This window comes from Neofelis nebulosa, chromosome 4 (genome assembly GCF_028018385.1).
Source record: "Neofelis nebulosa isolate mNeoNeb1 chromosome 4, mNeoNeb1.pri, whole genome shotgun sequence".
NCBI classification, from domain to species: Eukaryota; Metazoa; Chordata; class Mammalia; order Carnivora; family Felidae; genus Neofelis; species Neofelis nebulosa.
Window position 1 is genome coordinate 95,628,302 of NC_080785.1, and position 26,186 is coordinate 95,654,487.

Below are 26,186 nucleotides of genomic sequence, written 5' to 3' on the forward strand. Positions count from 1 at the left end.
GACTTACCTATGTGCCCACCCACTCCTGCCCTCCAATGCCTAGCACAATACCTGACTCTGAATAATTCTGTGTTGACTCAGAAGACGGGCATAGGAAAAAGAAACAGGAAGCGAAATAATAAGCCAAAAGATCAGAGAAGCCACTTTACAAAGAGAGAGCTAACTTACTAGTGAAAAATGCATTAAAAAGTGGAATTTAACAGATGTCTTCATGTAAACTTTGATGCCTTAAAAATATTTCATGTGCTAGTGGGGCACCTGGGTGGCGTCATCGGTTGAGCGCCTGACTCTTGATCATCAGGTCATGATCTTGAGGTTTGTGGTTTCAGGCCCTATGTCAGGCTCTATGCTATCCCTGCTTGAGATGCTCTCTCTCCCTCTCTCTACCCCTAGCTGCTTGCACAGATGCATGTACTCTCTCTCTCTCTCTGTCTCTCAAAATAAATACTTAAAAAATATATTTTATGTGTTTATGACTGTTTACTGTTAAACTTTTTGTCAATATTTCTTCTAATGTCTAAGTTTGATCTAAGCCTTACTTAGTTGAATAATTTTTAAGCTGGATAATTCAGACAGGATTAGTTCAATTATTTTTTCTGGTTGCATTTTTTTTAATTAGCAAAGCTTTCATAGACAATATGAAGTTCCTAAATATATCAAGAAGAAACTGAGAGTTGTATATACACTAATTTATAGCTCATACACAGTAGAACCTAAAGCAGGTATAACTTATCCAAATTATACTTTTTTTTTAGATCACTAAGCATCCAGACTCTGAGTATTATTTCTTCATGCAGTTTTGTACCTGGTAAATTGAGTAAAAACATTTAATTTATTTAATTTTCAATTAAGGAACATATTCACATGTTTCACAATTCAAATGGTTACTGTTATTTATCCTCCCAGAGTTAGCATAGGAATATAGAAGCAAAATGTATATTCTTTATAAGTATTAACAATTTAATGTTTTTCTAAAGTACATAATCTTATTTTAAAAGCACACTTAGGGGTTAAAAGACAAATGTTAAAATAGCCATCGATAGTAGTTTATAGGTTTTTTTTTACTCTTTTACCTTTCGGGTTTCACCCTGTTACTTATTTCTCGGCATTACTGAAATCAAGTCATAATGTGCTAACAAAACTACTGGGGCCAGAGTGAGAAAACCTCTTATATTTCAGCTATACAATCTTAGATTCAATTTTTAAATTATTTTGAACTACTAAAGTGATTTCCATCATTTCCTTGCATGAACTCTTCTCACCACCTACCCTTACCCCACAAAAGGCTGTTGCTTCTTCTTATCCTTACCCATGTCCATCCACTCTAGTCAGAGAGTTAAGTAATTTGGCTTGAACTTCCCCTCTCCTTCACCCCACACATCTAATAGGTCCCCATATTGGTTGAGTCTTTTCCCTTAGTGTCTCTTGAATTCATCAGCACCTCCCTAGTCCACACTCAAGTCACCATGGCCCTGTAGGCTTCTAGCTGTTCTCCCTTCTGAGTCATAGTCTCTCGCTTAAAAACTCCTGGTGGTTCTCCACTGCTTTGAGGACAAAAATCATTACATTCCTGGTACATAAGGTTCTGTTTCTGGCCCTTTTTACTTCTTACAGCTTTATCTCCAACCATGGCTCCCAGGTTCACCTGGTCTACTATTGCTTTGTCTTTCAAGTCTTCGCTTAGCCATCACTTCCTCATTTGTTCTAGAAAATTTTTGTTAGTTTTAACTGTGGCAAGGGTTTTACCTTTGTGCTGCTGTTAGTAATTTTGCCCTGAATGGGGGCTGAATATATGCTGCATTAAAGGTACTATCTTCTAAAAAGATGCGTAGGGGCAGTTCAGGTGATGATCTCGTGGTTCAGGCTGTCTGCTTTTAGCACAGCGCCTGCTTCGGGTCCTCTGTCCCCCTCTCTCTCTGCCTCTCCCTTGCTCACATGTGCACTTTCTGTCTGTTTCTCTCTCTCAAAAATAAACATTTAAAACTAAATAAAAAGATGCTTATCGTACATACGCTGTTTTATTCATGTTAACATTGGCTTTACAAACAACCTGACGCCCAAGGAGATAAAGTAATTCAAGCCTTTGTGATTTTAGGTCTGTGCTTTGATATCTGACAACGTGTCTGGCAAGTCATGTAAATAACTTTTACTGTTCAGACAAGGCAAAATGTTAAGCCATCTTTAAGCAATTTCCAGCTACTGTAACCTTAAAATAGTATTACTTTCCTTAGTTCAGTCTTTATTATAATTTTGTGTTCTTGTTATTCAGTGAAGCTTGAATAGTTGGAAAATATTATGTTGTTCCATCTCAAAAATAAAACAGTGTTGCAGGGACTTTCTAACTTTGCTGCTCATATAGAGCTTAATTGTATTCTTCAAAATGAAGGAAGACTTTAGGGTGTCAGTTGCTATTAACGTTGTTTCACCTGGACTTCCTTCCACCTTCTCTTTTTAATAATGACTAATAAAGTTTTGTTTATAAATATTAAAAACAATCGTTTTTTTGTCACTTAAAATTTGTCAAAGATTTATTGGGATTCCAAAAGCATGAAACAAAACTATGATAAATTGGACTTCGCCAAAATAAAAGCTTCTCTTCAAAAAACATGTAAAGAAAATGAAAAGATAAGCCACAGACTAGGAGAAAATATTTTCTGGTAAAAAAAAAATTTTGTTCCAGAAAATATAAAGAACTCTTACAACTCACTAAAAAAAATTTTTTTTTAAATGGGCAAAAGATTTGAACACCAAAGACCTATATAGATGGCAGATAACCACATGAAAGGATGCTTAACATGGTTAGTAATTAGGAAAGTGCAAATTACAACCACAATGAAATACTAATGCTGATGTCCTAGACTGCCTAGATGATGACAGTACCCTATGTAAAGCAACTGGAAATCGCCTACTTGTTAGTGGAAATGCAGAAAGGTACACCACTTGGAAAACATATTTAAACAAACGTACCATGCAGTTTAGCAATCCCACTCTTAGGTATTTACCCAAAAGAAGTGCGCAGTGAGGCGGGGGGGGGGGGGGGGGAGATACACACACACACACACACACACACACACACACACACACAGACTTGTATATGAATGTGTATAGCTTCTTCATCTTTAACATTTTTTAAATGAAATAACCCAAATAAATGTGAATAGGTAACCAAATTGTGCTATTTCCAGACAGTTGAATACCATCCAACGTTAAAAAAAAAAAAAAGGTATATGCACTTCTGGTACATGTAACAATATGGATGTATCTCAGAAGCTGTAGCTGAGTAAAAGAAACCAGGCACAAAAAGCTACGTACAATATGATCAATTTATATAACATTCTGGAAAAGGCAATAGGAACTGAAATTGGATCAATGGCTGCCAAGGGATGGGGTCATGGAGGGATATTGACTGCAGGGGGGGTCAGAAGAACATTTTAGGGGTGATGGAAACGTTAGGGATCTTGACTGTGGTAGTGGTCACGTGACTACATTTATCAAAACTCATTGAAAAGATGATTTTATTGTATGTATACCAAACTGCCTTTAAAAAAAAAGCCAGTTTTCAACATCAGAAATTACCTTCACAGGGACATCTGGGTGGCTCAATGAGATAATAAGCGTCCAACTCTTGGTTTTGGCTCAGGTCATGATCTCATGGTTCCTGAGTTCAAGCCCTGTGTTGGGCTCTATGCTGACAGCTTGGGATCCTGTCTCTGCCCCTCCCCTGCTTGCACTCTCTCTGCTCGTTCTCTCTCTCTCTCTCTCAAAATAAATAAACTTTAAAAAAATTACCTTCACAAATTTAAGGGTAAAGAAAACTCTAGAAGATAGATCAGATGACTCCTAAATCAGGTCCTTAGTCTTTTGATTCAGTGGTGGTGTTTTTTTATTGTGAATACATTTTCGTATATTAAAAGTTAATAGTCTTTTATTATCAAAATTTTGTTACCAGTGTGCAATCTTCTTGCCCCAAAACAAGATCTATCTTCATTTATTTGAGTCACCCTTTATAAAGTTAACCTAAATACATTATTTAATTGTCTTCATGTATATCTTACACAGTTTGTGTTCATTTCATTCTCTGTTATGTACTCTTTGTGAGTGCTCTTGTAAATCGAGTCTTTTCTTCCACTCTCTGTATATGTTGTTGTTGTTGTTGTTGTTGTTGTTGTTGTTGTTGTTGTTAGACATTTGGTTTCCACTTTTTGGCTACTGTGAAGAAAACTATGAACATTCTTGTACAAGTATTTTTGTGGACAGATGTTTTCATATCACTTGAGTAAAATGTAGGAGTAGAACTTTGGGTTATAGGGTATGTGTTATGTTTACCTTTTTGAGAAATTGCCATTTTTCAGAATGATTATACCATTTTTATACTCCCACCAGCAAGGCATGAGAGTTCTGAAAGTTCAACATCCTTTCCTACATTCAATGTGGAGTCTAATTTTAGCTATTGTAGTGGGCATAAAGTAGTGTATCCTTGTGACTTTCATTTGAATGTCCTTCTGATATTGAGCAACTTTTTATGAACTTTTTGGACAAAGAAATATCTTTTATGAAGTGTTTATGAAGCTCAAGTATTTTGCCCAGTTTTTATTGGGTTGTTTATATATATATATATATATATATTTTTTTTTTTTTAATGTTTATTTATTTTTGAGAGAGAGAGACAGAGCACAAGTAGGGGAGGGGCAGAGAGAGAGGGAGACACAGAATCTGAAGCAGGCTCCAGGCTCTGAGCTGTCAGCATAGAGCCCGATGCAGGGCTCGAACCCACGAACTGCGAGATCATGACCTGAGCCAAAGTCGGAGGCTTAACCACCTGAGCCACTCAGGTACCCCTGGGTTGCTTATATTTTTATTATTAATTTGTTAGAGTTATTTATATATTTTGGATGCAAGTCCTTTGACAATATTTTCTCCCAGCCTGTGGCTTACCTTTTAATTTTCTCATCAGTCCCTTTTGATGAGTAGAGGATTTTAGTTTTGATAGTCCAGTTTTTTAGTTTTTTCTTTTGTACTTCATATTTTTTGTGTCCTCTCTAAAAAATCTTTTTTTCCCTCAGAGTCTCAAAGATATTTTTCTGTTTTTTGAAGACTATATGTTAGCTTTACATTTGAGTCTATCATACATATCAAATTAATTTTTTGGCACAGGGTGAGAAATGAGTAGAGGTTCTTTTCCTCCTAAGGTTTATGCAATTTTTCCAGGACTATTTGTTGAAAAGATTGTCATTTCCCCCATTTAATTGCTTTGGCCCCTTCTTCCATTATACATTCTAACCATTTATTTGAAAAGAAATTCATTCTTTATACAACATATTTGGTATAGAACCATTTACCCTTTGAAATCTCTTTTTGATAGCAATTTTGCAGTTGATTCCTTTGGCCTAAGTATGAAATCGTATTATCAGTTAATAATGATCATTTGCTCCTTATTTCTCTTTCTGATGTCATCAGATGCCACTTCCAGAACAATGTCAAAGAGTGGTGATAGTGGACATTCTTATTCCTGAAAAAAGCATTAATGGAAATGCTTTTATTTTATGAAGCACAATGATACTTTTAGGGTATGGGCTTTAAGGTAGCCAGTTTCTATATTAAGTGAGTACCAATAAATTTCTACTTTATTAAGGTTTTTATGAGCAGCAGACTTTGGATTTTACAAATAGTATAGGCTTTATACAGATAATAATATGATTATTTTCTTCTATCAATTTGAGGAATTCTATTGACTTCTTAAAATATAAAGCTATTCTTACAATATCTGGTTGAATTCTACTTGGTCACTTTGGTTTATTCTTTTAATATGCTGGATTCTATATGGTAACATTTTTTATTTAGAATTTTTGCACTGTATTCACATGATAGATCAGTTAATCTACATTTCCGTTATTATCTCTTTGTTAGAACTTTATGAATGTTAAGCTAGCTCTCTGAGGAGGATTTGGAAGCTTTTTCCATACTCTGGAGCATTAAACACTATTGATAATACCTGTGCTTTATTTAAATGGCTGGAAAAATTGGGGCACCTGGGTGGCTCAGTCGGTTGAGCTTCCGACTGTGGCTTGGGTCATGATCTCACTGTCTGTGAGTTAGAGCCCCGCGTCAGGCTCTGTGCTGACAGCTCAGAGCCTGGAGCCTGCTTCGGATTCTGTGTCTCCCTCTCTGTCTCTGACCCTCCCCCATTCATGTTCTCTCTCTGTCTCAAAAATAAATAAACATTAAGAAAAAAAAATTTGGGGGGACGCCTGGGTGGCTCAGTCAGTTAAGTGGCCGACTTCGGCTCAAGTCATGATCTCGTGGTCCATGAGTTCGAGCCCTGCGTCGGGCTCTGTGCCTACAGCTCAGAGCCTGGAGCCTGTTTCAGATTCTGTGTCTCCCTCTCTCTGACCCTCCCCCATTCATGCTGTGTGTCTCTCTCTGTCTCAAAAATAAATAAACGTTAAAAAATAAAAATTAAAAAAAGATGTTAAAAAAGAAAAAAAAGGGGCGCCTGGGTGGCTCAGTCAGTTAAGCGTCTGACTTCGGCTCAGGTCACGATCTCGCGGTATGTGAGTTCAAGCCCCGCGTCGGGCTCTGTGCTGACTGCTCAGAGCCTGGAGCCTGTTTCCGATTCTGTGTCTCCCTCTCTCTCTGACCGTCCCCCGTTCATGCTCTGTCTCTCTCTGTCTCAAAAATAAATAAATATTTAAAAAAAAAAAAAAAGAATTAAAAAAAAAAAAGAAAAAAAAATTTTAATTAAAAAATAAAATAAAATAAATGGCTGGAAAAATATACCAATATTGTTATTTGTGCCTGGTAATAAACCTAAGTAGTCTTAAAAAAAAAAAAAAACTCTTTCAAGAAGGAATAGTGTATCTTGTTTCCTTGGTCAGGTATATTCTAATTCTTCTGAAATTGTTAATTTTATAATAAATTCCTGGGAATTTTTTATTGAGCAGATACTGTTAATGCAGATAGGGAGTGCCATGGGTGAGTTGTTGTATGAAATACTTTATATTCTGAGAGTGAGTCACTAATTTGGCCTCTACCTACATGTGATTAGTAATGGTTTGATAGGAACTGAACTTCTGGTGATCATAAACTTTTAATGCACTATTGAAATAGGAGGGGAAGTAAATGATTCATTTAATCTCTTTATTGACAAAGAATCTCTCATTAAGAACTTTTACCAGTCAGAGGGGCACCTGGGTAGCTCTGTTGGTTAAGCAATCGACTTCAGCTCAGGTCATGATCCCACAGCTCCTGGGTTCGAGCCCAGCGTCCAGCTCTGTGCTGACAGCTCAGAGCCTGGAGCCTGCTTCAGATTCTGTGTCTCCCTCTCTCTCTGCCCCTCCCCTGCTCATGCTGTCTCTCTCTATGAAAATAATAAATAAACATTAAAAAAAATTTTTTTTAAAGAATTTACCAGCTAATATTTTTGCTAGACTAATAATAAGTACCTTTATTAGGAAAGTCTAAAGATAATGAGCTCTGGAAATATGAAGATCATTGGGTTTTTCACTTTTGGTGGCCAGAGAATATTTGATACCTTATTTGATAAGAGTATTCTTTTATTCAGTATTGGAGAACTAGGTTGATCGTTTCTAGAAAACTTCTTAAAGTTTAAAATAGAGAGTTTAGAATTTGGATTGAAGGTTTGTGGTCTGAAGCACCTTGACCCACTTTATGTGGTAGGCTGAATAATGGCCCGAGATACTCATATCCTAATCTCTGGAATCTGTGAATCTTACTTTCTGTGGCAAAAGGGACTTTGTGATTAAATCAAGGATCTTGAGATATTATTTTGGAAAATTCTGGTGGGCCTTAAATGTAATCACAAGTCTCCTTTTAAGAGGGAAGTGGAAGGAGGTTTGACTACCATAGAAGAGAAGGCAGTATGACCACAGAAGCAGAGATTGTTGTGATGTAGCCAAGAGATGTAATTCTTTTTTCAAAGAGATTTAAGACTGTTTAAGAGCCAAGGAGTGCCAGTCTCTAAAAACTGGAAAAAGCAAGGAATACATTCTCCTCTGGAGCTTCCAGAAAGAATCTGTCCAACTGATACCTTTATTGAGCCTTAAGACTCATTTTGGATTTCTGGCAACCAGAACTGTAATACAATAAATTTGTATTATTTTAAGCCACTATAAGTTTGTAGTAATTTGTTACAGCAGCAACAGGAAATTCATACAGTATGCATACACCTCAGCTAAACATGAGGCAAGACCCTAGACCTGTGGAGTTCAACTCCATAGCCTCAGCACCAAAAGCGGTGCCTTTGTTGATGGAGGAAGGAAGAGAAGGAGGGGGAAAAATCAGGTAATTCATATTTAAATGAATATTTTGAGCATGGTGTAGGTGTCTAATTTCTGAATGAAGCAGAGAAAAACAGCTTGAAAACTCAAAACCCACCCCTAACCAAATAGGTTCTATAGTATTATTCTAGCACATCACTTTAAAAAATTGAACAGTAGGGGCGCCTGGGTGGCTCAGTCAGTTAAGCATCTGACTCTTAATTTTGGCTCAAGTCTTGATCTCATGGTTCTGAGATCGAGCCCAGAGTTCTGAGCTCTGGTGCTGGATGTGGAGCCTGCTTACGATTCTCTCTCTCCCTCTCCCTCTGCCCCTCCCCTTCACCAGGTATCGTACTATTTTTGGTGCAGTTGTAAATGAGATTGTTTTCTTAATTTCTCTTTCTGCTGCTTCTTTATTTGTGTGTAAAAATGCAACAGATTTCTGTATATTAATTTTATATGCGATTTTACTGAATTCATTTATCAGTTCTAGTAGTTTTATGGTGGTCTGCAGGGTTTTCTATGTAGAGCATCATGTCATCTGCAAATAGTGGATGTTTTACTTCTTTATCAATTGGGATGGCTTTTACTTCTTTTTCTTGTCTGACTGCTGTGACTAGGACTTCCAATACTATGTTGAATGAAAGTGGTGAGTGGACATCCTTATCTTGTTCCTGAATGATGGTAGCTGTATTTTTTCCATATATACACACACACACACACACATATATATATATATGTGTGTGTGTGTGTGTGTGTGTGTGTGTATATATATACACACACACACATATATATATATACACACATATATATATATACACACATATATACACACACACACACACGCACACACACATATATATATATATATATATATATATATATATAATAAAAATTACGTTGAAGTGTGTTCCTCTAACCTACTTTGTTGAGAGTTTTTTTCACGAATGGATATTGTACTTTGTCAAATACTTTTTCCGCATCTAATGAGATGACGATATGGTTTTTACCCTTTCTGGTGTTAATGTGTTTCTGCCTCTTTTGGATGATTATCATATGAACATCCATTAATAACGTTTTAAAAGCAACCAAACAAAAACTCTGTCCATCTATGGCCACATTTCTTCATCTTCAGAGTAAAAAAGTGCATTTCTGTACCTCTTCAACCTCTTCAACCTCTTCAACCTCTGTTTTCTCTTCAACACACCCCATTCAGGCTGTGATTCCTACCTCACTGGTGAAATGACTTTCCCCAAGGTTATTAGCAATCTCCATCTTGCCAAAATCTAGTAATCAATTCTCTGTAAATTCTTATCTTCTTATATCTCAGCTCAGTCTCCCAGCAGGATTTGACAGTCAACCAGTTTCTATGTACAATTACTGGATTTCCTCCTGAGTGGCCACTTTTCCTCCTGAACAAGTCTGTTGAGCTGTCTCAGGGATATCTCTTCTGCTGCCTTCTCTTACCCATCTTCATCTTATCCCAAAGTGAGTTCATTCAGTTTTGTGACTTTAAATACATCTGTAGGAGCTCCTGAGTGGCTCAGTTGGCTAAGCGACTGATGCTTGATTTCATGATCTCACGGGTTCGTGAGTTCAAGCCCTGCATCGGGCTCTGTGCTGACAGCACGGAGCCTGCTTGGGATTCATTCTCTTTCTCTCTCTCTCTCTCTCTCTCTCTCTCTCTCTCTCTCTCTCTCTCTCCCTTCCCAGCTCATGCATGCACACACACTCTAGATAGATAGATAGATAGATAGATAGATAGATAGATAGATAGATAAAAATTGGTAGCTACATAGTCATGAAATGATTATAGCTGCCAGCAAGTAAGGATCATAATAGTGAGGATCATTTCCTGATTTATATAGGAACACCAGCAAGAGCATGTTCCATAAGCTACTGAGGCTTAGTATACTTAAGGCTTTTAGTTATTTGAATAAGGCTATCAGTTATCCGAAATACACTGATATTTTTCACTATTTCTGAGCAGTGGTAGTCATTCGCAATCTAATGATCATGTCCTTGGTACCCAGGAAAAAGGGGGGGACTCAGTTCTTGTCTGTTGAGTTGATGAAACTGCTAGCCTCCAAGTGTAGAGTCTTTACAATACACTTCACAGTGCAAACTGCTTCTGCTAAAATGTTACAGAAATAAGAACGGGATCAGAAATTGCACGGATAGTGTCAGAGTTACGCTCCACGTAGATTGAAAGCAGTCTCAAAGTATAACATGTTCATATTAAGTGGGTAGTAAGATTATGAGTTGTTTCTTTCTTTCTTTAAGACTTTTCTGTTTGGGCAAATAGTCATATGGGCGTGATTTCTGGGCAGAGCCTGAGAAGGGCCCAGCTCTTGGCTTATAGCCAGTGTGTGAGGCACAGACCCACAGTAGACTGTCCTTGCCCAGACTTGTGATTGAATCTCTAGTAGCAATGGCTACTTAATACCAGTACAGTCTAAATTACTCCCCAAGGTTGTCAGACTGAGAACATTTGTTTATTCATTCAGTACATGCGTACTGAGTGGCTGACTTCACCCAGCCATGTTAGTCACATTAAGCATAAAGTAAACCAACTAGACTATGGCCCCTGTACTCAACCCACTTCTGGTATGTTTGGGAAGAAGACCCATATTAAGCAACTAACACATTCAAGCAATTTCAGCTCGTGATAATGGTCGTGAGGGAAAGTATCAGATGCTATATGAGCGCACAGGGCAGAGGAGAGTGTAATTTAGGTCGAGTTTCAGGTAAGACTGAGATCCAGAAACAGAGAGGTCTTAGCCAACTTGCATAAGAATATGCCAAATACAGGATACTGCATGGCAAGGGCCAAGAGGCACAGAAGAGCATCTGAAGAACTGAAGGAGGCCGGCGTGGGACTGATGCAGCCGAGTGGGGAGATGGACAGGACGGAGAGGCAGGCAGGATCAGGTGTGGTCCCGTGAGCTGCAATTTGGGAAAGCTGTCCCGGGACCAAAACAAGTCAAAAGACGCTGAGAAGGAAGGGTGCTGCAGCCACCCGCAACCCCTCGAGCTTCTAGTAACAGAAAGGCTCCTCACTTGGGCTCCATACAAGCCCCGTGTTTGCCGTGACCTCCCGGCCAAGAGACCTGCTTTGGAGCCAGAGTGACGGGGTGCCGTTAGTGTACAGCAGCACCCCAGCCTCTGGAGGATCCGGTCTCCACACACTAAGCACGTGAGGGCAGTAAACAAATGCACTTTCTGAAGAAACTGAGGGTGCACTGGGTCCAGGGATTTAAGTCAGATCGGCCTTCTCCTCCACGATGTCCCTTGGGAGCTCTGATCTACAGTATTGGATTCTGTCTAATTCTGCTACCAAGTTACTGGCATGAGGTTTCTTTTATAAACTGACAGTGAGTAAGCCTTTCGATCAGCAACCTTGGTTTTTGTGTGTTTTTTGGTCAGTTGTTTCTTCCTAGACTTAGAAGAAACATCTCTTTAATTATTGCCAATAAAGGTTAATATGAAGACCAAGTGATTGGTAAGCCTGTTTTCCTAATCTGTGTGATGATGTTCTAATACATCTAATACTTCGTTATTGTCAGCATGTGGTTGTGCTGCAAAATTTTCACCTTTGGTCATAGCTCATTACTGAAAACTAGCTATTGTAGGAGAAATGCCCTTGAGTCACATACTTGTATTGTCATGGTGTTCTCTCATAAGTGATTCTTGAGCATGCTTCGTTTGCCGTTTGTTGAAAATCACCGCAGAATGAAAACTAGTATCTTGAAGCCCAAGGACACCTTATCTCTTTCCCACACTTGGAATTCTGAGGAAGACTGTACTGAGCATTACTTTTTTTTTTTTTTTTTTTTTTATTCTAGATTCTTCTTAAGCCTTTGCTGAAAACTCTTTGACACAAGATGGCTGCAAATAAGCCCAAGGGTCAGAATTCTTTGGCCTTACACAAAGTCATCATGGTGGGCAGTGGTGGTGTGGGCAAGTCCGCTCTGACTCTACAGTTCATGTATGATGAGGTAAGTGCCGATTTTATAATGGATATCGAAGTTTGGGCTTTCAGAGAGTATTTCTGTGCTTAGTTTTGGTGCTGTTTTAGGTGTATTCCTTAAGTCCTTGAAAGCTACTAATCATTTTTTCCTGTTTTTAAATTCAGAGCTATTTGTACACATGTTGATTTAACGAGTCAATAATTCAAGATCCTTAAAAACCTTTACTTTAAAAACAAAACAGAACTGGAAACAGTACCTATTTTGAAGCAAGCTAACTTTGGCTTTTTCATTTGAAGTGTTATAATGGAGATTCCCACCTTGAATTAATAGAACTAGTAGGTAAAGTACCTAATTGAGACTTAAAGTTAACATACATAGGTGTCCTGTGATAACTTTAACAATAGTAATGATAATAATAATTTTTTTTAAGTTTTATTTACTACTCTCTACACCCAATGTGAGGCTTGAACTCATGACCCAGAGATCAAGAGTCACATGCACCTCCAACTCAGCCAGCCAGGTGCCCCAATAATAAAATAATTTTAATAATCATGGAGAAATCAATTGTAGTATTTGGCTTAGCATGTACTAATCATTAAACAAGTAAAGGCTATGGCCCTAAAATATAATCACTAGAAGGTTACAGATTTGTGTTCCTGTATTTATGTTGGACTTTATTTCCCTAGAGTTAAGACAGCAATATAGCCTTTCCCCAGAGGGCTCTTATCAAGCCTAAATGATTTAAGAGTTGATAATCCAGTTTAAGCATTTATCCTCAATTCTTCCAATAGAAGCAGGGTTTTATGATTATTCTTTCTTACTTAATCTTCATAACAATCCTGCATGGTATGGTAGTATCCCCATTTTACGGATGAGAAAACAGAACCCCAGGGAGATTACCCAACCCAAGAAGAGTGATCTCCGATGAGTGACCAAGCTCTAAGCCTGGTCTCTTGACAACAAATCCTGCAGATCCTTACCACCCGATGTCTCCTATTTCCTGCTCATCAGCATTCTGTCACACACAAAACGCTTCCATCAGTTATCTTGTTCGCTGGGGACTATAATAAAAAATTTGGAAAGAGAGGAGATTGAAATGGTACTTTAAATGAAATTGCTGATTTATCTGTTCAATCTGTTTTCCCTACTACTCATTTTAATAACTAGTCTTTCAAACTAATCGCTAATTTCAGGCCCCTTCTTGACAATATGGAGGAGGTCAAAAGTAAGACTGTTCACAGGGTGCCTGAGTGGCTCAGTCGGTTAAGCATCCAACTCTTGATTTCGTCTCAGGTCATGATCTCATGTTTGTGGGTTTGAGCCCCTCATCTGGCTCTGCACTGACAGTGTAGTAGTGCCTGCTTGGGATTCTCTCTCACCCTCTCTCTCTGCCCCTCACCCACTGTGTGCATGTTCTCTCTCTCTCTCTCTCTCTCTCTCTCTCTCTCTCTCTCTCAAAATAAATAAATAAAAAAACTTTTAAAAAAGGTAAGACTGCTCACATACCTTACATTTGATGAATGCTTAACTTTTCATTTAGTATTGATAAATACTAATATTCACCATAGTATCTGATGTGCTATCTGAATATTTGTATTTGATATTCATAAATATGCAAATAAAAATTAGCATGTAAATATGGTAGAATGTCCCATAGCCTTTATAGTTACAGATACACTGTGTTCGTATTTTTAATAATTATTTAGTGAGTGTCTGCATGTTTCAGGCATGTTCTAAGCTCTGGGAGATGGAGTGATGAGTAGAATAGTCAAGTCCCTACTCCCAAGGGTTAAATTCTAGTAGAGGGATATAGACATTGAGCCAATATATAAGAACATATCAGATAATGAAAATACTTATAGGAACTAATAAAAAAAACCCTACAAAAGTGTGTATGTATACATCCTTACATGCTAACAATGATACAGTGATCAAAAATATCAAGGGGAGATTTACAGAGTTGAAGATAGATGTGGGCATGTAAAGTTGTTTAGTTGTACTATTATTTTAAAAATCAGATGTTTAGAGAGAGATCTAAAAGTTCATGATTTGCCACTCTACTGAGTAGTATAAGTCACTTTTTTGATTTGGTTCATTTTAGAAAAGAGATTTCACAACTCTCAATGCTTACCTAAATATTGAGTTACTTTCAAGTTATTTCCACAATTCTGGCATGAAAATTTATATTTAGTGTCACATTGAAAAGAATTTTTATGTATTTGATTAAATATATTTATAATCGGTGGCTTGGTCGGTTAAGCATCCGACTTCGGCTCAGGTCATGATCTCACAGTCCGTGAGTTTGAGCCCCGCGTCGGGCTCTGTGCTGACAGCTCGGAGCCTGGAGCCTGCTTCCGATTCTGTGTCTCCCTCTCTCTCTGCCCCTCCCCTGTTCACGCTCTGTCTCTCTCTGTCTCAAAAATAAATAAACGTTAAAAAAATAATTTTTTTAAAATATATGTGTAATAGCTTTTGTAGGTATGGTGTTTTAAGGAAGAAAACAGCACCGTTTTCAAGCTGTAAACAGTCTAGACTTAATCATTTAACCCTGGCTTTTTACAAATGTCGAAGCCACCAAATTACCTAAAATGAAAATTTAAATTAATGAGTTTTTACTGTCGGGGAAACCTGAATGAAGAGTACATGGGACCTCTCTGTACTATTTCAGCAGCTTCACGTGAATCTCTGTTTCATCTTCTGTAGTTTGTGGAGGACTACGAGCCTACCAAAGCGGACAGCTATCGGAAGAAGGTCGTGCTGGATGGGGAGGAAGTGCAGATCGATATCTTGGATACAGCTGGGCAGGAGGATTACGCTGCAATTAGAGACAACTACTTTCGGAGTGGGGAGGGTTTCCTCTGTGTCTTCTCGATTACAGAAATGGAATCCTTTGCAGCCACAGCCGACTTCAGGTGTGTCAGGGACGAATGCCGTTGTACAGGTGTCCTCCCCAGAAACAAGTGGACAACCAGAGGTGGTTACTTGTTAGTCTTTCCCTCTGCGTGCAGTTGTGTTTATTCCCTCTTTGATGGTAGTGCGTGACTCCATCCACAGTGCATGTACACTCAGGTGTTCCGTGTACGTCGTGTAATCTTCCAGCCATCCCCGTGCCCTCTGTATTGGCGCGTGAGATGGTGGCAGCCTCAGTCCCCAAAGTCTGTTAGGCGTTACTGGAGTATTTCTCTTCAGAGTACAGTACTGATGCTGCTGGAATAGTTGATGCTTGGATCACATAATGGAGCTCTGACCCAGATTTCAGATCTTTCTGCGTTAGTCACTGGCTTTACAGCACCTGTGTGATGCTGAGCGGGCACATCGCCATCCTCCTCACCACACAGATGCCCCGACGGTGCACACCGTTATCTTAATAGAAGTAGGGGCGCCTGGGTGGCTCAGTCGGTGAAGCGTCCGACTTCAGCTCAGGTCATGATCTCGTGGTTTGTGAATCCAAGCCTCACATCGGGCTCTGTGCTGACAGCTTGGAGCCTGGGGCCTGCTTCAGATTGTGTCTCCCTCTCTCTCTGCCTCTCCCCCACTTGTGCTCTGTCTCTCTCTGTCTATCAAAAATAAATAAATGTAAAAAAAAAAATTAATAGAAGTAATAATACCGTAGAGTGGTACACTGGGTTGTGTGATACAATAGTTTTTATATCTCACTTACTATTTGCCTAATCAAATTCTGTCATCCATTTGGTTTGCAGGGGGGCGGTTGGTGAAGGGGAGAGGGGTTCTTTTTTTTGTTTGTTTTGTTTTTTTTGGGGGGGAGAGGGGTTCTAAGGGAAATATGCCATGAATAAGTTCTTGAATAGCCTCAGTTACTACATGCGTAATCAAAAGTAGTCTTTTTTTTTTTAATTTTTTTTTAATGTATATTTATTTTTGTTAGAGACAGAGCACAAGTGGGGGAGGGGCAGAGAGAGGGAGACACAGGATCCAAAGCAGGCTCCAGGCTCTAGGCTGTCAGCACAGAGCCTGACACGGGGCTCGAACTCACAAACCGTGAGATCATGACCTGAGCCGAAGTCGGACGCTTAACCGACTGAGCCACCCAGGCGCCCCAAAAGTAGTCTTTAATTATATATTTTTTATTTCTGTTTAAGTGTTTGCCTTGATATAAGGGACACAAAAGAAGCATGTGGTGAACCCTCTGTTTTCAAGATTCACACAGCCTAGATGATGAAGGCCTGAAACCAAGAGCAAGGTAGTGACAGAGTAGGAGATGTGGGCAGTGATGATTACAGGGACCAGGAGAGGAGAGGAGCTCAGAGGCCTTCTTGAGATAGATGAGCATGAAGGATGAGAAGGATTTCCACAGATAAGGAAAGAAGTTTTCCAGCACTTGAGCAAGAACTGAACCTGGGCTTACATAAAGCCTCCTTTCCGTGTGCATTCGAAAGTGTCAAGAACTCAGGGAATCTCAAGGACAAAACACGTCATTGAGAAACTTTTAAAATGCACATCTATTTGTAAAATTAACTTTGTTGTCTCTAAAGAAGGAGTTATATATGGAATAAAGTGCACACGGTGGCAGGCCCTGCTAACTTACAGTCCTGGGAGACGTGTTGAAAGTTAGAGAACTGTCAGTGCTTATTCACTCATTCAGCACATATTTGAGCGCTTATTATGGAGCAAGTCCTGTTCTAGGTGATGGGATAAATGTGTCACCGTAGTTGCCAAAGCCAAAGTGGTGTCTCAAGGGAATAAAGAGAGTAAGAATCTTGGGCTGTGGCTTTTACAGAAAATAAGTGAATCATTCATTACTCTTCTGTTGTCCCTCCAGTGTGTTGCCCTTCCCATAACAGTCCCGGTGACTCAGTGGCGACACAGGAAAGGCATTTTTGAGACAGTCCGAGTGGTTGCGCTCCACCTGGTCTGACCTGCAGAGTGTGGCACCAGCGGCGGCTCCTCTCTTCAGCCTTCCTGGGCCTCCTGTCCCCAGGGCGGAACCCACTGCTTGCTCCTCTGTGTGCAGAGTGCCTGCCCCCACTCTGAGAGCACACTCGCTGCACTTGTAGCATCAGCTTGATTTGCATGTGTTTTTCCTGACCAGGAGAAAACTCTTGAGAGCAGGACCCATTTCCTATCCACCTGAGGATCCCCGGGACCCATATTTGGTACCGTTCCTGGCATATATCATACAGGGCATGTTTAGTAAACGTTTGATAGAAATGTTAGAAAATGTTCTTTTTTTTTTTTTCTGGTTCTCACTTTTCTTATGTCAAAAATGAAAAAGTTGGACCAGTTTATAAAAGTACTTTCCTATTCTAAAATTCTATAATAGCCTCTAAAACTCCGCTTAAAGGGAGCATCACATTAAGTAAAATGCGTAGGAAGGTTGTAGATATAGCAGTGCCTTTCTCTGACATCCAGGAAAGTAGCTAATTAAAGCCAGCTAGTTAACTCTCATGAATATTGTCTTCTCACCTCTGAACCCAGAAGGTCCAGGCTTTCCAACGCCACATTTCTGATAGCATTAATCACACTGTATTTTCAGTATTGGTCTTCCTGGAGCATTGGACTCAGTAACTTATGAGGTATTTATTAAGAAATAAGTTAATGACTATATCTACATGTGACCAGAAGTACTGGTCACAAATGCCAGAGTCAGTCTCTGGTGGTTAGTGAGATTAAGTGGTAAGTCAGGTGTTGTTAACATCTTAGTGTGAGGCTGTTGATCACAAAGGAAACTGGTTAAGGAGGTTACAGCAAATTTGTTGTCACCAGCAGTAGAAAAAGATTTGGACTGGCTGATATCCCCTTCACAAATACGTCATAAATTTAATAGTAGTGATGGTGAGTGTTGACGTGCTCTTTGCAAGAGATCATGTGGATGGTAGACAACATCACAGCCCTGTAGTACAGCTTAGCATGTGTCACCAAGTCCCTGTGCCTGGCTGACATTGTAACTTCTTCCTAAAAGGATGGGTAATAGGCTAAGTACCAGTCAGTGGAAGATGGAGGTGACTATATGGTCTACAATCTGTTCACGGTAGAAGAACTAGGAATTAAAAAAAAAAAAATTAGGGGGACCTGGATGGCCCAGTCAGTTAGCATCTGACTCTTGATTTTGGCTCAGGTCATGATGTCACAGTTCATGGGATTGAGCCCTGTGTCGGGATCAGGAACTGGGTGCGGAGCCTGCTTAAGATTCTCTCTCTCTCCCTTTCTCTCAGCCGCTCCCTCTCTCTCTGTCTCTCTTTTTCTCTCTCTCTCTCAAAAAAAGAAAGAAAAACTAGGAATTCAGGTCCAAAGAGCTGCCTACAAACACTGAGTCTGTTAGAATATTTACAACAACATCGGAAATCAGGTGAATGAAGTGATATGAAAGGTAGTAACACTGCCTAATACTCATACAGTGCTCACCACACACTAGACACTTCGAAGCATTAACAAGACAAGCCAGATACTAGCGAATTTCATGGATTCTAAGGCACCCATTTTTTACATCTTATCTCTTAAAATCAGAAGCACAAAATCTAAGAAGCACAAAATGGACAAATCTGAGATCAAGGCTTGATGAAGATTCATACTCAGTCTCTCAAATGTATCTTATCATGATAGATCCTCGCAAAACCAGGTATACTCTGCTGACCTGTCATCCCAATAATCCCTTTAATTTTCTCGTTTTCTCTTAGTCTGAACTATTTGTGTTCCTGTAGTTCCAACGTCTTTTAATAATTTCAGAGGGGAGGCACCGGTAAGTTAGCAAGAAAGTGTTGATTTTATAAGAAAACCACTTTCTCCAACACAGTAATAATAATGATTAAAAACAGCTAACGTTTACTGAATATTTACTACGTGCTGGGCACAACTCTAAGTACTTCGCGTTTCATCCTCATAGCAACCTTATAAGGAAGGTATTATTGTTAGCCCCATGTTACGCATGGGAAACTGAGGCAAAGAAGTACTTTGCTCACAGTCACCTAAGAAGGACAGAGAGCCATGATACCTTTGGAACTGGTGACAGCATATAACTTCTCTGTGAATACAAAAGCTGTACTCCAGAGCAGACTTGCAGAGATTTCTGGCATGTGTGGGGTTTTTTAAAACATTTGGTAGGACCATTGATATGATGTAATAGGAATGGCACTCTCTCCCTCTGTGGTCTTCCTCCCCAAATCCCATGACCCCAATTTAATCATGAGAAAAACATCAGACAAATACCAGTTGAGAGATTTTCTACAAATTAGCTGACCAGCACGTCTCAAAACTGTCAAGGTCATCAAAACCAAGGCAAGTCTGAGAACTGTCAGAGTCACATGGAATCTAAGGCAATATGACAGCTAAATGTCATGTGGTGTCCTGGATGGGATCTTAGGACAGGAGGGAAAAACTGAAAACATCTGAATAAAATTTGGACTTCAGCTAATAATGATGTATCAAGATTGGTCCCTTCGCTATGATAAATGTACCACGCTGACGTAAGGTGTTAACAGTAGGGGAAACAGGGTGTGGAGAATACGACAACTCTCTGCACTGTCTTCACTACTTTTTGCAAATCTAAAACCATCCTTACGTTGAAAGCTTATTTTCAAAAACACTTGGAGGAAGTAGCCTTTGACACTTTGATTTTGTGCCTCCACTACCATATTGCTACTCTCTTCAGTGTATTTTCCCTTCGACAGTGAAGTGTGTAATTCAAGTGGTTGGTGGTAGAATAAGGAAGAGGTGCAGCACACGCCCTACCGTGCCATGAATGAGTTAATTGTTGTTATGTAGACACACACACATAAAGGCTAATGGCAGATGGTGTTAGTTATTTTGTTAGCTTAACCTGTGGGGGTGATATTAATATTTCTTTCTCATTTTCTTTTATCCAGGGAGCAGATCTTAAGAGTAAAAGAAGATGAGAATGTTCCATTTCTGCTGGTTGGTAACAAATCAGATTTAGAAGATAAAAGGCAGGTTTCTGTAGAAGAGGCGAAAACCAGAGCCGACCAGTGGAATGTCAACTATGTGGAAACATCTGCTAAAACTCGAGCTAATGTTGACAAGGTAAAGGGTGGCTGTCCTTACTGCTACATCACGTTAATAAGCTGATTTGCTTTAACTCAGCTGCATTTTGTCCAGAGATTTGTGAAACTTTCAAATGGTGATTTAGTATGTGCTGATTATTATCTGCCCTAAATGCTCAAGTGCAACATGTTAGGCATTTCTCACTTCACCTTGTCCTCAGGCTCCCAAGAGATATTAAAACATGAGACACCACAGCTAGGTGGTTTTTTTCTAGCGCTAACAGGATTTCTGACCCGAATCGCTGCCTTTTCTTTTTTTTTTTTTTTTTTTAATTTTATTTATTTTTGGGACAGAGAGAGACATAGCATGAACAGGGGAGGGGCAGAGAGAGAGGGAGACACAGAATAGGAAACAGGCTCCAGGCTCCGAGCCATCAGCCCAGAGCCTGACGCGGGGCTCGAACTCACGGACCGCGAGATCGCGACCTGGCTGAAGTCGGACGCTTAACCGACTGCGCCACCCAGGCGCCCCCGCTGCCTTTTCTTAATTTTTCTTTTTTCTTACCCTGAGCGGCTGGATAATTTAGAAGTGTCCTCTGAGCTGACACCTGCCCAGCCCTATTTAAGTTCTCGAAAGTAAAGGTACCTCCGAAGACAAAGGAGCCCCAGATAAGAGGGCTTTGAAATCTGTTACTACACCTATGCCCCTACCCTCACCTCTGTTTCCCCCTGAGCCCTCTTCTTTGTCCACATTGGCCCTTTGCCGAGTCCAGGCCAGGAACACCCTTGCCTTGTTCCTGGGAACCTGCCCACATACGTTATTTCATCCTGCTGCCGAGACCTGCGTCTTCAGTGTTTAGGAAGACTGAGGCACTGCCCCCTTGAGCCCTCCACACACGGCCTCTTTTAGCCTCCAAGCATCATGGCTCTACTGAGTGCCTCTCAAACTCTAACTGGCAGAAGTGACTATGAAACTTAATACACATGGATTCCTGGGTCTTACCCCCAGAGATTTTGCTTCATTTGCTGTGGGGTGGGACCTGAGAATTTGCATTTCTAGGAAGCTCCAGGTGGTACAGACTGTGGCCTGGTGGACCACACTTTGAGTAACACTGCTCTGGATGGCTTTAAGTTTTAGCGAACTGGTCTGCTTGTGCCTGTAGACTCGTAATACCAATACAGAAATCATTAGGTTAAAAAAAATTAGTCTTTCTTTTCACTTGCTGTGGGTTTTTTTTTTTAAGTTTATTTATTTAGTTTGAGAGAGTATGCATGAGCAAGTAGAGGAGGGGCAGAGAGAGAGACAGACAGACAGACAGTCCCAAGCAGGGTCCGCAGTGTCGGCACAGAGCCCAACACGGGGCTCAGACTCACAAACCATGAGATCATGACACGAGCCAAAACCAAGAGTTAGACACTCGACCAACTGAGCCACCCAGGCACCCCCAAGTACTGTAGGTCTTAAGGTAATGTCACAATACTGTCTTAAGCTGATTAAATTTCTCGTCACATGGTGAGATTCCTGTAGTTCCAAGAGATCTGTACAAAATGAGTGTTACAAGATTTCTACATAGTCTATACCAGTTTTCTCCAAAGTTATGGCAAATGTATTTAAAGTACTAATAAAAATAGGTTTTAAAGTTCAGTGTGTTTGGGGTTTTGAAAGGCAGCATTGAATATTAGTGTGTGTGTGTGTTTCGTTTCTTCCAAACTGATGAGCAGTTGTAGAACACACTCTAAAACCTATTCAAACTAAGGACAGTGGGTCCAAGAGGTGAGCAGTAACCACAAAAGCTATGGAGCGGTCATCTGCTGGCGTGAATTTTTTGCCATATGCATGTATTTTCAAAAGAGGAAAGTTGAAAGTATACAGGGCTATTTTAGTTACTCTGGCTGTGTAACAAAATATACCCCCAAAACTTATGGGTGAAAGTAACCATTTATTATGCTCATGGAATCTCTGGGCCGAAGTTTTGGACAGATCACAGTGGAGTTGGCTCGTTTCAGTTCCACAGTGTCTCATGCCTCAGCTGAAAAGCTTGAAGTCTGGGAACTGGAAGCATCTTCAATTAGGTTCTGTTCTTTTCTTTCTTTTTTTTTTTTTTTTTTCAATTTTTTTTTTTAATGTTTATTTTTGAGAGAGAGAGAGAGAGAGAGAGAGAGTGAGTGAGTGTGTGTGAACAGGGGAGAGGCAGAGAGAGTGAGACGCAGAATCCGAAGCAGCCTCCAGGCTCCAAGCTGTCAGCACGGAGCCTGATACGGAGCTCGAACCCACGAACCATGAGATCATGACCTGAGCCAAAGTCAGAAGCTTAACTGACTGAGGCATCCAGGCCCTCTGATTAAGTTCTAAAGACTGTCCACACATGCCTGATCCAGGCAGTTGACACTGGCTGTTGTCCAGGGATGGCTCGGTTCCTGGCCATGTAACCTTTTCTGCTGTGTCCTACTTTAGGCTTTCTTAGAGCAAGAGCCAGTGTCACAAGAGAATAAGAACCAGGCAGAAACCATGTCATCTTTTATGACCTAGGCAGGGAAGTTACTCAGCATTATTTCCACTTCATTCTGTTGGCTGGAGTAGTCGCAAGCCCTACCCAGGTTTGGGAGGAAGGGGAATGGTCTCCACGTGCTGATAGAGAATGGTAAGATGCTGGAAGAGTGCGTAGGGAGTATTGCTGTGGCTGGTTTTGCAAAGTATCGTCTGTACTCAAGGGTCACCTCTCCAAAGCAAAATTACATTAAATGTGGACGCTTATAAACCAAGGTACGGGGGCAGAGCAGGGTGGGGGTGGGCGCCTGGGTGATTCAGTCGGTTGAGCATCCAACTCTTGATTTTGGCTCAGGTAATGATCTCGCAGTTCGTGGGATCGAGCCCCACGTTGGGATCCACATTAAATGTAGAGCCTGCTTAAGATTCTGTTTTCCTTTGCCTGCCCCCCCCCTACTTGCACGGATGCACACTCAGATAGATAGATAGATAGATAGATAGATAGATAGATAGATAGATAGAAAGGTACAAGTTCATATGTGATACTGTAACTTGATGTACTACTCACCCTGAGGAGTGACTGCCAGATAAAATACCTCAGTGGCTAAATAAAAGTAACTTGCAGCAACTACTCAGTTTCTAGAATTAGGTTATATTTGGTTTCTTGCTGAGGAAATAATGTTAATAGGTAAAGGAGCTAATATTCAATGGTGTCTGTAAGACCCAGGCACTGTGGCCAGCACAGACCATTTGTCTTTAACTCTGTAAGGCATACTCTTCTCGTGCTCACTGTTTAGATGCGGAAAAGAAGTGGGAAGATTATACACCTGATTCAACTTCAAAAGGCCTGTGATGGCATCTGTTGGCTCTGGGTGCAGCCAACCCTGGTGCCCGTGTCATTTCCACAGTTTTACTCGACACAATGGTGTCTCCTGTGGTGTCCCCCAGGCTGTATGTTGCCTGCTACTGGAAGCCTGGCACAGATTGTTGGGGGGTGGCAAGTGTTAATACTGGCTCCTATTAAACTGGCATGTATCTTGTTTGTCACAAAAAACGAATACTAGCTCCCTTCAAGAGTAAGGTCTCATGTCTTGTCCTCATCTGGATTCCAAATAGACCGTTGGGTTGAAGTTTCAAAGAGGCAGATTTTGAATCCTCCCTGTGAAAAGCTTCAGGACCATCAGAGTGGTTGAGCCGGCTCGAGGAGGGGGGGGGGGAGAGGGAGACGGGGCCTCGCCTGTCGCAGAGGCCATGCCTGTCACAGAGGAGTCACCCAGAGGCAGAGGACCACATGGAAAACCTGCTTGTGGACTCACTGGGTGCCAGGTTCATCTGACGACCTTGTTAGTAGCCTTCTAGCTAAATGCTCCGGCTCTTTAAATCATGGCTCCAACGTTGCTCTTAATTTTTTTTTTTTTTTTAAGGTTGCTTTTGATTTTTAAGGAACATCTTGGAGTAATGGAAACAGATTGAGCAAGTAGATGTCAAAAAGGAGAGTGTGATTTATTACTTCAGGAGAGCCAATTTAGGTTGGGGAAAGAATTATAGGAGAAATGTAGTCTGTTTATTTTTAAGTGTTTTCATTAAAAACATGAACACATGCTTATTATATAAAGAAAAATCTGTAATAAGGAGAAAAAGTGAGTCACTCCCCTCCCCTTCCTGTAAGGTAACCAACCACTGCTGATCAGGTGTGTTTTTCCAGACATTTATCTACACTTACAGACCGGCGTGTAGAATCTGAGGGAAAGCTTGTGTTTGCTTGTTTTCCCCCCATATAAATAGGACTTTTGTAGTGTATATAGCACATTTATATACATATGGCGTATATACAACATATATATAGTATTTCTGTGTATGTAGATCATGTATTTCTGTAGTTTGCTTTGTAAATTTCATAACAGATGTAGTTGTTTCCATGCCATTACATATAGACATACCACATTCTTGTAAACATCTAGGAAGTGTTTCATAGTTGGGCTTTTTCGTAATTCAGCCATTTTCCCGTGAGTGACGTGCCGATTGCCCGCTGTGTCTTCTCTCACAGCAGTGCTGCGGTGAGCTTTCTGTGCACCCATGCAAGGTGCATTGTGAATTTTAATAACAGGGTGCCCTCCAGAAAGCGTCCTTACTTGCACCAAAACCCTCTCCCCACTGTCTTCCCAGCACCAGGTAAAGCAACCTTTCAAAGTCACTGGGGAGGTAGCTAAACCATTGTTTCTTGATAATTAATGAGACATGTTGTAGTTGATTCATGGGCCATTCCATTTGTACATTTTCTGTGAACTCTGAAATTACTTTCTTTTCTGCCCATTGATCTTATGGCTTTATTATTTTGATTCCTAAAGCGTACTTTATAGTAAAGACATTAACCGTTTGTCCATTTATGTCTGTTGTGGATATTGTCTCTTAATCCATACTACATCTTCTAACTTGGCTGACGCTTGTCTTTTGCCATGGAAAAACACTAGGGATTATGTTGTGAAATCTTTCAGTGTTTCCCTTTCTGACTCGTGGGTTCTGTGGCTTTCTTAGAAAAGCTGTCTCCCATCCTAAACTTAAAAACAATTAAAAAGTTAAAAAAAACTTACCTATAATTTTTTCCCTTCTTTTTTGTTGGCTTTTATGGTAGATCCTTAATCTGTTTGAAAATTTAATATTGTCTAAGTGCTTAAACAAACAAGGCAGAGGTTTAGATTTAAGCTAATGTCTGTTGCTGCTTTTCAAAAGAGAGGTGTTTGTCGTTTCTAGTAACTTTTGTTTTTTCAGCTGTAAGTATTGTAAGCCTAGCATTCTGAGCCTGTTTGTATGTTTATCTAGTTTTGTCTTATTTTGACTTGTGTGAGAAGGATATCCTGTGATCTCTACTCTGGATTTAGGAGAGCCAAATTTTGTGTATACCAGGTTGCCCTAAAATGGGAATGGGAAAAGAAAGGAGACAGGAGAAGAAGAGGTGGGAGCAAACAGAGAAAAGTAATTTTGAAAAGAGTCTATATTAAAAAAAGTCAAAGGCAGCCCTGCGCTTTGGGGATGATCGTGTGCTTGAGGTTGTTGAAGCCAACCCTTTATTCTTTTGTATTTTTATTTTTTTAGAGAGAGAGAGAGAGAGAGAGAACACGCAAGTGGGGGAGAGGGACAAAGAGAGAGAGAAAGATTGAATCCCAAGCAGGCATCACACTCAGCACAGAACCTAACACAGGGCTTGATCCCACGACCCTGAGATCATGACCTGATCCGAAATCAAGAGTTGGACACTCAGCCACCTGAGCCACCCAGGCACCCCCACAGCCCTTTATTCTTATCCCTAGTTATGCGTGTCCTTCCATGTGGCCGTTGGAACAGAGCTTCCATTAGCTTTAGCTCATTATAGTAGCTGATGCAGACTTTACAAGTTCCCCACAGCGTTTGCTAGTTAAGATGACCTTGGCGATTTCTAATAGGGATTCATTTGAAGTTCACTGCGGATACTTATCTAAAATTAGAAATTAAACCTTCT

At 40.2% G+C, this 26,186-nt stretch overlaps 1 protein-coding gene across 2 annotated transcripts in view; it reads left to right on the forward strand.

The window, feature by feature from the left end:
- Positions 1-26,186, forward strand: part of RALA (RAS like proto-oncogene A) — a 74,382-nt gene that overhangs the window by 43,921 nt on the left and 4,275 nt on the right. For both annotated transcript variants that reach the window (XM_058725460.1, XM_058725459.1), the window contains 3 exons: positions 12,122-12,274; positions 14,951-15,159; positions 20,068-20,242. In XM_058725460.1, the coding sequence (XP_058581443.1) occupies positions 12,161-12,274; positions 14,951-15,159; positions 20,068-20,242 (498 nt within the window). In that variant the 5' untranslated portion in view covers positions 12,122-12,160. The remainder of the gene's footprint in view (positions 1-12,121; positions 12,275-14,950; positions 15,160-20,067; positions 20,243-26,186) is intronic.